The 13,473-nt window shown below is 29.4% G+C and overlaps 1 protein-coding gene across 3 annotated transcripts in view; it reads right to left on the bottom strand.

The window, feature by feature from the left end:
• The window catches only part of LOC117168265 (SEC23-interacting protein), a 47,801-nt gene that overhangs the window by 11,798 nt on the left and 22,530 nt on the right, over positions 1-13,473 (bottom strand). For 2 of the 3 annotated variants that reach the window (XM_033353770.1, XM_033353773.1), the window contains exons 5-6: positions 13,024-13,201; positions 4,812-5,236 (exon numbers count right to left, since the gene is read on the bottom strand). In XM_033353770.1, coding sequence (XP_033209661.1) covers positions 4,812-5,236; positions 13,024-13,201 — 603 coding nt within the window. The remainder of the gene's footprint in view (positions 1-4,811; positions 5,237-13,023; positions 13,202-13,473) is intronic. The other variant, XM_033353772.1, reaches the window with a different exon arrangement.

The following is a 13,473-nucleotide window of genomic DNA, read 5'->3' as shown; positions in this document are numbered from 1 at the left end:
GATTTTTCCATATTAAAAAAAATTCGGAGGTTAGTCGCTTCTCAGTGCTGTAACTTGTAAATGCGTAAACATAAATGGCTGAAGTTTTGACAGGCGTCATTTAAAGGATCAAGTTCGATGAAAATGGTTCACATTAGTGAATACTAATGCCAACTCTTAGAATTTTCAGGTACTTATCAGACTGTCTAGTATATGTAACTAGTATATATAACTAGCAGCGTTCAAACGAACAGTTTGATCGCTTTCAACGGTGTGGTTTTCAACGGTGTTCGTTTGAACGGTGCTAGTGTTGTAGAATCACCAGGTATAATTAATGAAATTTTGAGTTTCGAGGGATTGAAACCAAGACAAGTTGCTTTTAGAGTGGTGCCAAACAATGCCCAAAATGTAGACGTGATTATAGGACGAAATTTCACAGAAGCGCTAGACCTAACCTATACGAGATACGGATACGATTTAACCTTTAACGATATTGATCCTACCTTATTTGCAAATAATGAAAAACCGAATATTAGGTTGTCTAATGAAAAAAATGAAATAGCTCCAGAGTCGGTACATTTAATTAACATAATTACGGAAATTGGGGAAATTTCATTTCCGGTCATTAATTTAGCGGAAAAATTTCAGAAAGTAGAAATTGGCCAAGCGATAGGAGAACCGATATTATCAATCGAGGTCGGAAAGATAGAAGTAAAAACTAGAGAAAAGATTAAGATTTCTTATGTTGTCACGGATGAGGAGGTGACGATGGAACAAAAGCAACAGCTAGTAGAAATTTTAAATGGGAATAGACAATTTCTTTCTGAGAAAAAAAGATGGTTCATCTAGAATGGTGATGGATTATCGCAAACTCAATGCAATTACGAAGCCGGTAAATTTCCCAATTCAAAATTTTGACGATATGCTTGAAAATCTAAATAGTGTGAAGCATTTTATAACTTTGGATTTAGCGTGGGAATATTTACAGATGCCATTAACTGAGGAATCAAAAGATTATACGGCTTTTATAACCGAGACTCAAACGAGGAAATTTGAACGAACTATGTTTGGGCTAGTTAGTGCTCCAAAATATTTTGCAAAACTAATGGATCGAGTTTTAGGCATTGCGAGAAGAAAAGGGATGGCATTTACTTTTTTTCATGACATATGTATTTTCGCTAAAACATGGGAATAGTTGATGGAAAATCTAAAATTTATATTAACATTATTAAAAGACGCTTCTTTGACCTTGAACTTAGCAAAATGTAAATTTCGAATGAGGAAGGTAGAATATCTTGGGTATGAGATTGGTGAAGGAACGATTTAATCGGGCAAATTTAAAATAAAAGCAATTGAAGAATTTCCGCGACCTGAATCTAAACACGAAGTTAGGCAATTTATGGGCTTAGCCAGTTTCTTTAGACGGTTTATTCCCAAGTTTTCGAATATAGCTGTACCAATAACCAACTTATTAAAAGGCACAGTTACTTTTGAATGGACTAAAAAGTGCGAAGAAGCATTTGAAACTTTGAAGAAGAGGTTAGTAAAAAAACCGGTTTTGAAAGTATATAATCCTAAAGCTTCTAAGACAGAGCTTCACACAGATGCATCATCAAAGGGGGTGGGCGCGATTCTATTTCAGGCAGAGGAGGAAGGTAGCCCGTTACAAATAGTTTACGCGGTGAGTAGAAGGACAAGCGAAATCGAAGAAACATATCATTGCAGTAGACTTGAGCTAATGGCTATCGTGTGGGCATTAAAAAGATTGAGATCATTTCTAAATGGCATTTCATTTATCATTATTACAGACTGTCGATGTTTGGTAAATGTTAATGATTGGAAAACGCAGAATTCACAAATTTCGCGTTGGATAAATCAATTATCTAAATTTGAATGTACAATACAGCATAGGAAAGGGGAGAAAATGGTACACGTTGATGCCTTGTCACGAGCTCCTATCAGATCAACGGCGCTTGAATCTGTTTTGGGAATTACAACCCGGGAAGATGAAATTCTCATGCACCAACGAACCGACAATGACATTGTTGAGATTATTAAGATTTTAGAGAAAAAGGAAAAAGAGAGAACTAAAGCTGAAAAGTGTCGAGTGCGAGATTTTGTACTAAAAGGAGGGTTACTATATAAAAGGGTGGGAGAAGGACAAAAAAGTCGAGAAGTGTATGCAGTGCCAATACGAATGCGTAAATCAATAGTAATTAGATATCATGATTGATCAAGTCATTTCGAAGTAGACAAAATTGTAAAGAGAATTAACGAGTATTTTTATTTTCCAAAAGTGAGGAGATACGTTAGAGCTCATATCAAAAACTATTTAGAATGCATGTTGGCTAAAAGAAAAAGCGGCTTGCAAACTGGTGAATTAAATCCGATTCCACCAGGAAAAAAGCCTTTTGAGATTGTACACATCGACCATTTAAGACCTTTTCTTACGACTCCACGAAAGAACTCATATGTACTAGGTTTAATTGATAATTTAACGAAGTATGCATATATTAGACCGGTCAGGGATGTAAAAGCTAATACGACTGTACGAAAAGTAGAAGATTTTATTTTTACGTTTGGTGCACCACAGCGATTTGTAACAGATAGAGGTACAAGTTTCACGTCCCAAAATTTCCAAACTTTGTGTGACAAATATAAAATTAAATATACTTTAAATTCAAGTCGACATCCCCAGGCGAAAGAGTTGATAGAATGACTAAATCAGACAATTTTACCTCTTATGAAATGTCCAATTGATGATGATGAGGAAGATAAATGGGACCTGAAACTTGGGAAAAATTTAACGCAACTTAAATTCTACAGTTAGTGCAGCAACTGGAAAAATACCATATGAAGCATTGTATGGCTATTTGCCTAGATTTGAAGATTGTGGAACAAGAGAATTAACAGAACCTTGTGAGAGATATGGATTACCTGTAAACATTCAAGATGAGATAAGAGCGAACATTGAGAAAACACAATTAGAGTATTAAGATAGATATGATTCAAAAAGACTAAAAAATGTAAAATTTCAATGCGGAGATATTGTATTCATGAAGAGAAACGTGATTGCGACTGGACGCTCCACCAAACTTCAGAAAACATTTGGTGGTCCATTAGTAGTGGTTGGAATTGAGCCCAGTGATACTTACAGGGTAAAGAAATTAAATAGAAGTAATGATAAGGGATTTGAAACCACTGCTCATGTGAGCCAGCTGAAGGTTTGGAAGGGAAACCAAGGCAGCGATAGTGAGTATGAGAGTGAAGACGAGAAAGAGTATGAGAGTAAAGAATAGAAAGAGAATGAAAGAGCGAGAGATGAATATCATAATTTAGGTCGAGGAAAACGAAAAAGCTCTAATCCAAAATATCTTAACGATTACGAATTAGAATAGAATAAGTTTTTATTTTAAGGTAGCAGTTTTGTTTACTATAGCTACATTTTAATTGTTAAATAAAAAGTTTGACGGACTAAACTAAAGTAGGATAGCCAATTTTTCAAGAAAACATATTTCTTAAAATAATGTATCAATGTGATCAGTGCGCATGCGTACGGAGAGGAACGGGGAAGCGAAGTGAAGTGCAAAGGCAGTGAGCTGCGAATTTATGCGGAAAAAGAGTGTGTAGTGATTATATGGCTATGTGTAATATTGTTGAGTTAATAAAGTTATTTTTCTAAAGTTAAAAAGTTGAATATTTGAGTTGTTAACATGAAATTTTTTGAAATTTTAATCAAATCTTCTGTATTCTTTTTTAAGAATTACGGAAATCATTTGAAATCTTTTTCAATTATCTCATAAAATTAATTTTTCATAAAAAAATCATTTGAAATTTCCCCACGAATCCTAAAAAATATTAACTCTCTTAAAACCGACCAAAATTCTTGAAAAGCTTCTTTTTTCTTAATCTTGAAAAATACGCATTTTGTTTAAAATTTATTGAACTACTTCGAGTTTAAAATTATTTTTTAATATTTTCAAAGCTTCTAAATATCTCTTGAACTTACTAGAATTTTTTCTACAATTTTGCATTCTTGCAGAATTGAATAAATTTACTTTAAACTGTTTTACATTAGTGTTCGATATTTCAGGTAATTGTTCTACATTTTTTAACTTTCTTTTCAATTTTCCCTTAAAATTGATTTTTCGAAATCAAACCAAATCTCGAAAGAATTTAAAAAGATAAAAAATCATAACTTAAATTTTCCCAGAAATCTTAATAAATTTTTTTATTGTTTTGAAACGTTTTCAAGGTTCTTAAAAAACTTCGAAATTTTTCGTTCAAAATCTTCAAAAATCAATATTTTGTTGCAAAATTTTTTAATATTTTCGAAACTTCTACAACTTCCAAATATAATTTCACATCATTTAAAGTTCAGAAACATGTGATGAAATTACTTATTTAGAAATTTTGATTTACTAAATTGGGAATGCAGAAAATTCTTATCTTTATTAATAGGAAATTCATACAAACTCAGTTAACCACTCCAATTTTATCTTTTAAAAATGAACTATTAGAATCAACATTCCTGATTTAAAAACTGCGATTTAAGAAATTCCAGAAAATTCCACAGAACAAATTGAAAACAGCCTCTTGAATTCATATTCATCAATCCATCAATTTTCTTTTAGATATGAATGATTAGTGAATTCTAAATAAGTCTCATTAATATTATTATAAATATTTAACAAATTCCGGAATTATTATCAAATTATTTTTTTCAGTAAAAAAAAAAGATTAAAATTCGCCGTAAAGTACTAAATTTGTGAAAATTTCATGATTTTTTCTTCTAGCAACCCTTACTGACTATTAAAAAATAAGAGACTCACCTCCTTATTTTCGTCTAGGTTTTCTTCGGGAGGCGGATTTTGATGACAGAGAAGATCGAAAACAATTAAACTACCGAGGGAATGACCTCCCAAATAGACATTTCCCTCAAAGTTGGAATTCCTTTCGTTAAATAACCCGAAAAGTCTATTCATCTCAGTTCCTACGGTTTTCATGATAGTTTGGCAGTAAACTGGACTCGTGTAAAAAAGAATATCGAGGAGTGTATCGTTCGTAAAGTGTCGAAGTTTCGGGATACTGGTTAGGGTAATTGCTTCTAATTTTTTGTCGATGCCGGTGTCTTCTGAATGCAAGGTTGTATGCCAAGATATTGGAAGGACTTCGATCCTGTTGACTATTCCTTGATCGGATGCGGATCGATAGTGGGACTGAACTAACTGCAGGGATATACTACGGAATTCATCAACTGAAATCAAAATATGAAATGTATCAAGTATATGAAGTCGATACCTCCATGTAAATAATATTCTCTGGTTTAGTATATTATTTAGAATAATTTCAGGTTGTCTAATCAAAGCCTGGAAAAAAGTTTCTCTGAAAATTGCAGGTTTCTTCCGGGTATCTCGGAATTTATCCAGCCAGCATATGTAAACGATTTCGAGAGTTCATTATAAATGACGTTTTTTCCAGTCCCTTGTAAATATCCAAGTGCATAAAAATCGTGCTATTCATATGTACAATTAAGTAACTTTTTATTAATTTGTGAAAGTAACTTTAGTAAAGGATAATTAATTTCTTAATGGTACGACATTCTAAAGATTTAATTATAATGTTTAATTTCAAAATCTTTAAACAATTTTATTAAAAGATATTCTTAAATATCTTATCACCATCAAATAATTAATTAAATAAATAACACTAAAAACATAAGTAATAATTTCTTGAATTTCTTTCACATAAAAATTGGTGTGGGTACTATATCAAATTCAATTTGGAACGCTTTAAATTCCTAACGTTTCAAGTAAAAATATTATATTTTAAACAAGATAGATACATTTTTAACCAAATTTTCAACTGAACAAGATTAATTTTCAACCAAAAATTGAATAGTTCAATTTGCAGTTCCGAAAAGCAATTTTCAACGCCAGGGATGCAATTTCATTTAAAATGATAATAAAACTAATCTTCAGCCAAAGAAAAAACTATTTTCGAACAAAATACTCCAATTTTCATATAAAAAATAATAATAATCAAACAAATAACCAAACAAATGAATTTTTAATTTAAATGGTGAAAATTCAACCCAAAAAATGATTTTTCAACTCGAATAGTTTGATTTACAACTAAAACGATAAATTTACAACTAAAAAAGATTATTTTTCTACTAAAAATATAAATTTTCAACTAAACAAGATACATTTCCAAACCAAGACATGAATCTCCAAATAAAATTATAAATCATCAACCAAAAGAATGAATGTTTAACAAAGTATTTCAAGTCTTCACCAGATAGTTGAATTTTCAACCAAAAAAGTATGAGTTCTTACAGAAAAATGTAATAGTTTACATTTCAACAATGAAAGAATTTAATTTTAAATAAAAATCAGTTGAATTCAGCCAAAAAAACATAAATTTTCTGCAAAAGTTGAACTTTCAACTAAAAAAATTTGCAGTCAAGAGAGAAACAAAGTTAACCAAAAAATCCATTTCCAAGCAAAAATATAAATTTTTAGTTTAAATGATGAATCTTCAAACAAAAATTATTTTTAACTTTCAACCAATAGTTGATTTAAAGCAAAAAAGTTTAATTCTCAATAAAGAATCTAATAGTTGATATTTCAACCAGAAAAAATTTTAATTTTAAATAAGAAATGGTTGAATTTAAACAAAGAAATACGAATTTTCAACTAAGAAAGATTTTTCAATCAAGAGAGAAAACAAATATTAACCAAACAGTTGAATTTTCAAGAGAAAGATTAATTTCAAACAAAGAAGATACATTTTGTAACAAATGGGACAAACTTGAAACAAGGTAAATCAACTTAGAACCAAATAGTTAAATCCAGAAATATAAATCTACTTTTTAAAATAAAAAAAATAAAATGAAACATGGTTATTTCATTTTATATTGCAATTGAAAAAATCTTAAGCACGCGCTCGAAAAATACTCCTGGCGCTTCTAGATTTTTTCATATATATACAAATTTCATGACAATTGCAATTTGTCCAGGTGATTAATATATAACCTGTATTTTGTACTCATATCGAGTTCCTTTAAATGCAATGTATTCTTTTGAATTTCTTGGAATGCTTTTATAATCCTTCAAATTCTTTTGAATTCTTTTAGCTTCCTTCCGTTTTTAAATTCCGCAGAATTCTCTAAGTTCACTAAATTTCTTAAATCCTCTGAATTCATTGCATTCCTGAAATTGCCAAAATTCTCTAAAAATTTTTAAATTAACTGAATTTCCTAAAATCCTTGATTTTTTAATTGCCTAAAATGTTAGAATTCCTTCAATTCTCTAAATTACTTGAATACCGGAAATTCTTCTGAATTACCTGAACTCATTGCATTATTTTAAATCCCTTGAAATTCAGAAAATTCTTCAAATTTAGGGAATTACATGAATTCAAGGAACTCAAATAATCAAAAAAAGTCTAAAAAATTGCAAGGAAGTTAAAAGAATTTGAAAGAGTTAAAAATAATTCCAAGCAATTCAAAGGAATTAAAAAGAATGTATAGAATTAAAAGAATGTAAAGGAATGCAAGTAAAAAAAAAAGAAAAATTCTAAATAGGGTACTTAGCAGCTGTGACCCGGTAAGAAGCCTTGCATTAAAAAGCATAACAAATTTTGAATCCCTAAGAAGTGTATTTTTGACAGGTGGGTACTTCGCAATGTTCTGCCCAGCGTAAAAAATATGTCACGAGAGCTGAAAATGGCCGTGAAATGGCGCTAGTAGTAACTTTGTTCTACAAAACCATGCAACACCATAGGAAAAATCCATAAATATTACCAAAAAAAAGAATAAAAAAAACCCTTTAAAATCATTTTTTCTTCATGGCCTAGTCAGGTAGTGAATGAGACTTATGTACTTACTACTGTAATTTTGTGATTGTGAATTCTCTTTCGTTAAAAGAGCTTAACTCGAGTGTTTGAGCGTATCTACGGCACACGACTGATGGCAATCGCACTCCGCGCTTGGCCTTTGCATTTCTCCCGCATTCGTGCACAGACCTTTTAAAATCAAAGGTCAACAGACCGACAACTATAATTGTGTGATTTTGAACTCTCTTTTATTAAAGCTCTTTCGGCTCTAATGAACAAATTCTAATCACGTATCTCGTGCTTCGCACTCGAATTTGTCCAACATGTCAACTTTTCTACATTATACACAACACTATTATATCAGTTATAATGCATTTTTTATGTAACTCTGCCTGGGATTACTCATTAAAAATTGCAAAATAAAGAGCAAATTGTATTTATCATGATTATTTTTATATTTGCTTCTTTTTCTGCTTTAAATTATATTCTAAGCTGCGCTGAAACATGTATAATTTCAATAAATGTATATCATTACAATTCATAATATGCATAAAAATTTAATCATACTAATTCTTATTTCCTTGTTTTTATAATTTTTTTCTATTTTTAATCTTGTTTTCTACGATTAAATAAAAACTAATGAGCATCTGCATAGGATCTAATACAGGAACCTATATAGGGTCCTATATAGAAGCCTATGTCTTTTCTGTGCTTTTGCAAAAATTTAATTTTTAAATTTTTAATCTTATTTTTTACGATTAAGAGAAAATCTACTCATCCGATCGAAAAATGATTAATAATAAGTTTATAGATCTTTTTAGGCGAACAACTTTTGTCTGCTCATACATTTTGTTCATACCTTGTGTCGTTTTTTTCAAAAAATTTTAATATTTTTATTTTGAATGTTATTTTTTATAACTAAAGCAAAAACTACGTGTCCTATCAAAAATTATAGCTCTTTTTTAGATGAACAAGTTGTCTCATTTTTTTCGTAGCTTGTGTCGAAAAGTAATTCATTATAAATTTGTAGATCTTACCAGGGCGCGCAATTTGAGCTTTTTCATTTTTTTTCCTATCTTGCATAGTTTGACCAAAAAATGGAATTTTTGGTTTTTTCATTATTTTTGGTACGATCAAATTTGGAATGTTCAACTTTTCGGCCAAATTAAAAAAGTTATCATAATCCTGTAGAGCTTTCAAAAAGCAAAGTTTTTCTTCACTTGACTTTTTTTCATATCATGCGTATTTTGGCTTAAAATTTTCATTTTAGTTCGTTTTTTTGGATTTTAAAATGCTCTAACCCTAATAATTTTTTATTTTTCTAAAAAAAATAATGAGGGTAAATTGTTCAACTTTTTGAATACTATGAATAACCGTATAGAGAATTTTTGAATTTTGAAAAAAGTGGTCTCAAAAATATTCAAAATGTACCCACTTTTTTAATTTTCATCCAAAATGGCTGGCTAACGAACTTGACCTTTAGTTTAGGACACTAAACGAATGTACCGAAGGGCAATCTAATACATGAATTTTGTCCAAAGTTACCGTTTTCACAGACAGACAGCCATACATACGAACACACGGCCATACAGACAGGCAGACACATTCGTAAAAACCCGTTTTTCGGATTCAGAGGGCCTCAAAACGTGGGCATTTGACAAAAACTGGGGGGGTCAAATTTTACTAAAATTTAATATCTTCTCTGATGAGAATGTAAAAAACATTTTTGAATATTTCAGACGTGTCAGAACATAATCTAGAAGATTGGGAAGGAATCAAGAAATATTTGATAAATTTTCGAAAATACTTCCTACTTTAAAAATATCTCTAATCTATTCAAAAGATCTTAAATTCCTGAAAATATTTTTAACTGACTCGCATTTTTCTCAAAATTTAAAAATATCATCCACAATAAAAATAAATGAATTTATAATCTTCAAAAATTTCCCCGGAATTTTAAGAAAATTGATTTATTCCCTTAAAAACTTTCCAAATTATATTAAAGCTCCGAAAGTTTAGTTTTGAAATCTTTAAAAAGGAAACCGTTTGATATGTTTAAAACCCCTTTTTAAGTTTCTCTTAAAGTTAATTTTTCAAAATAAAAAATTATTTAAAATTTCACACAAATATAAGAAAAATTTGTTTCATCTTGTCAGACCATCTAAACCTTCTAATCTCTAAAAATTATTTAAATATTTCCCGCATTTTTTATTAATTCTACAAAATTCAAAAAATTGCCTTAAAATATTTCAAACTCTTCTTTGACAATTTTTTAAATCTTTTAAAATCTTTTTATATAATCTTTTAAAATTATTTTTTTTGCTAAGAAATTATTTCAATTTTCCCTAGGAACCTGAAAAAATTCTTTCATTTTCGTGAAACTTTACAAAACTCATAAAAAATCTTAAAAAGTTTTAATTATTTTTTAATTATTTCAAAACTTCTGAATATCTCTTAAACTTAGTCAATTTTTTTTTAATTATATAATATGGCAAAATTTCAAAATTTTTCTTTAAAATCTTTTACATTATTTAAAAATTTTAGGAAATAATTTGTAAAGGTTTTTAACTCTTTTTTTATTTTTTTCTTGAAATTCCTTACAAAAATTCATTTAAAAATTGCCCATAAATAATAGAAACATTTTTTCATTCTCTGGACAGCCGACAAAATTTAGTTTACCTCAAAAATTTGTGAATCCTGAAAAATTATAAAAAATTGTCTCAAAGTATTTTATATTCTTTTACCCCGCATTTTGAAATCTTCAAAACTTAATATTATTTTTTTTAAATAAAACCTAACTCATTTCCGGCAAAATCTTTCCTAATTATTAATCGGTATCTTTGGATTCTCTGAGCTTACTTTTGTAACCTGATTTGATCCCCGGATCGATACACATCGGCATAATTAATGAAATTAATTCGATTAAAACAAAACAGAAAAACACCATTAGAAAAATCCACCGTGTCTTCTCACAATAATTACATAAATAAACCGTTTTCTGGATACATTTTTAAGAGCTTGTAATGCTCTACATGACAAAAGTCATATAACCATGAGAACAACTAGAACAAAGTTATTACTAGCGTCGCCGCATGACCGTTTTCAACACATAGACTATTTTCAACTCTCGGTGACAGGAGGCTGATTTTTTAAGGTGAAGCTTACATTATCAGGTAACATACGTTATATAATAGGGTGGTCCAAAAATGGATGGCAAAATTGTTCTGCATGCTAGAGGGTAACGATCCCCCCATTTTATTGCACAACCCCACGACTACCTGAAAACTACCCTTAAAACCAAAAATGTCAATTCTTCATGAAATCGACCTTTTGAACACTACACTCTCGTATTTCATTGCTTAAAATTATTAATATTGGTCTAGTGGAATATTTATTATCATTGGTTAATTAATTTTAATTATTTAAACAAATGGAATTTGTTTAAATAATTCTTTTTCTTGGGAAATTCATTTTTCCCCATAAAAATTATTACTATTAATCTAGTGGAATATTTATTAACATTGGTTCATTAACTTTTTATTATTTAAACAAATGGAATTTGTTTAAAAAATTTTATTCGAAAATTCCTTTTTTTTCTTCAAAATTATTATTATTGGTCTAGTGGAATATTTATTGACATTAGTTCATTCATTTTCAATTGAAAAACAAATTGAATTTGTTTAAATAATTTTTTTATTAAAAATTATTAATATTTCTTCAGTGGAATATTTAGCAACATTGTTTGATTAATTTTATTTTTTTTTATTTTTTTGTAATAAAAATTATTACTTGAATATTACTGATGAATTAATTATTAATAAGCAAATTCTAAAAGAAATTACTTAGACAAATTCTATTTGTTTGAATAATTTAAACTTAATGAACTGATGTTAATAAATGCTCCACTGGAGCAAGAGTAATCATTTTTAGGGGAAAAACGAATTTAAAAAAAAAACTATTTTTAAAAATTCCATTTGTTTAAAAAATTAAAAATTAGTACACCAATGTTATTAGGTATTCCACTAAACTAATAGTAATAATTCTAAGGGGAAAAAACAAATCTTCGGAAAAAAATATTTAAATAAATTCCATTTGTTTAAATTATTTAAAGATTAATTAACTATTTAAAATAAATATTCCACTAGATCAATAATAATAATTTTAAGTAAAAAACCACCAGAATACAGTGCTCAAAAGGTCGATTTCGTGAAGAATTGACATTTTTTGTTTTAAGGGTCCCTATGCATTTTACATGGGAAACTTTAAGTCAAAACCGGCACCGTTTAAAATTGAAAAAAATGAGGAATTTCTTTTTTCGGATTTGGAATTGGGGGGATCGCTTCGTTCTAAAAAACAGCGTTTTTGAGCCACCCTATTATATAACCTATAAACAACGACCTTCGTTATTACTCCAAACCTCTTCTTAATTACGTCATCATTTTACATTTAATAAATTGATGGATGGATGTTGGATTTCATCCAGCGTACCCCATAACCTGAGGGATAGTGACCGCCATATTACTGCCATTTATTTAAACAATATAAGCATTTTACAATATAAATTATATAATATAATAATTCTGGAAAGTGTAATGTGACAAAAAAATTACTCCAGACATTTTCAATATTAATTTAATTTTTTCTTAATAATCAAAGTAAAGTATGTGGCAAAAGCAGATATAATCTCGTAATCGCTACTGAAATACATGGGATCGTCGCCACGGGACATCGTGCCCCATATGTTACGGCCCAAGATTTAATTAATTTTAATAAATTTAAAGCGTTTATAGAAAAAAATAATGGTACCAGAATTTTATTAAAATACTTCACCTATTAAAACTTAACTTTTTTATGCTTTCATTATTTCAAAATATGCTATAAATTCTTAATTTCTGCCAAAGACTTTTCCGTTCATTTCCGACAAAACTATTTTTTCCTAATTACTCTTCTAAAGCGTATCTTAAAACAGAAATTGCATCAAATCAATATTTTTCTAAACATAGATAAATATTTCACGTAAAAACAAAATAATTAAAAAATTAAAAAATAAGGCCGTTATTTGTCATTCTCACCATACCTCGCAATAGACACCATACCCCACTCTTCCCTACTTTTTATTGCAAGCCTTCTTGCCGAGAATTAAGATATTAATTTTAATTTCTGTTTCCTTCAAGATTATTAATCACACTCTATTGCTAAACTCACCGACTTCCTCAACGGTTCTGAATTTCAAGTCACATACACTCCCGATACCATGGACGAGAAACAAAAGATGATCGACCCTCTCTGGTTCCCCATCCTCAATGTGGAATTCATCGACTCCTCTTTTCACTATTCTGGGTCTTGTGTTGCTTCCCTGTAAATACGTACTGTCCTCTGAACCCTGAAGATTTCAGGATTCGAACAGAACCATGCGTGCGTTACTTCAAAGTGAGTTGTGTTAAGAAGATGAATGAAAATGGTACTCCTAATCAGTGCAAGCCAAAATAAATAGACAAAAAAACATGTGACAAATTGCCAACCAACCCAAGAGACCAGTTACAATTGTCCCAGCTAGACTGGCAAATTCTCCAGTTTTGGTTAGGAACTTTACAAAATAATCAAAAGCTAAATATATAAATTACAAATTATATAGGTTTTATATCATTACAAATA

The sequence above is a fragment of the Belonocnema kinseyi genome, chromosome 2, assembly GCF_010883055.1.
Source record: "Belonocnema kinseyi isolate 2016_QV_RU_SX_M_011 chromosome 2, B_treatae_v1, whole genome shotgun sequence".
In the NCBI taxonomy this organism is placed as follows: domain Eukaryota; kingdom Metazoa; phylum Arthropoda; class Insecta; order Hymenoptera; family Cynipidae; genus Belonocnema; species Belonocnema kinseyi.
The sequence above is the reverse complement of the archived record's forward strand: the minus strand, read 5'-3'. Positions and strand labels throughout refer to the sequence as shown.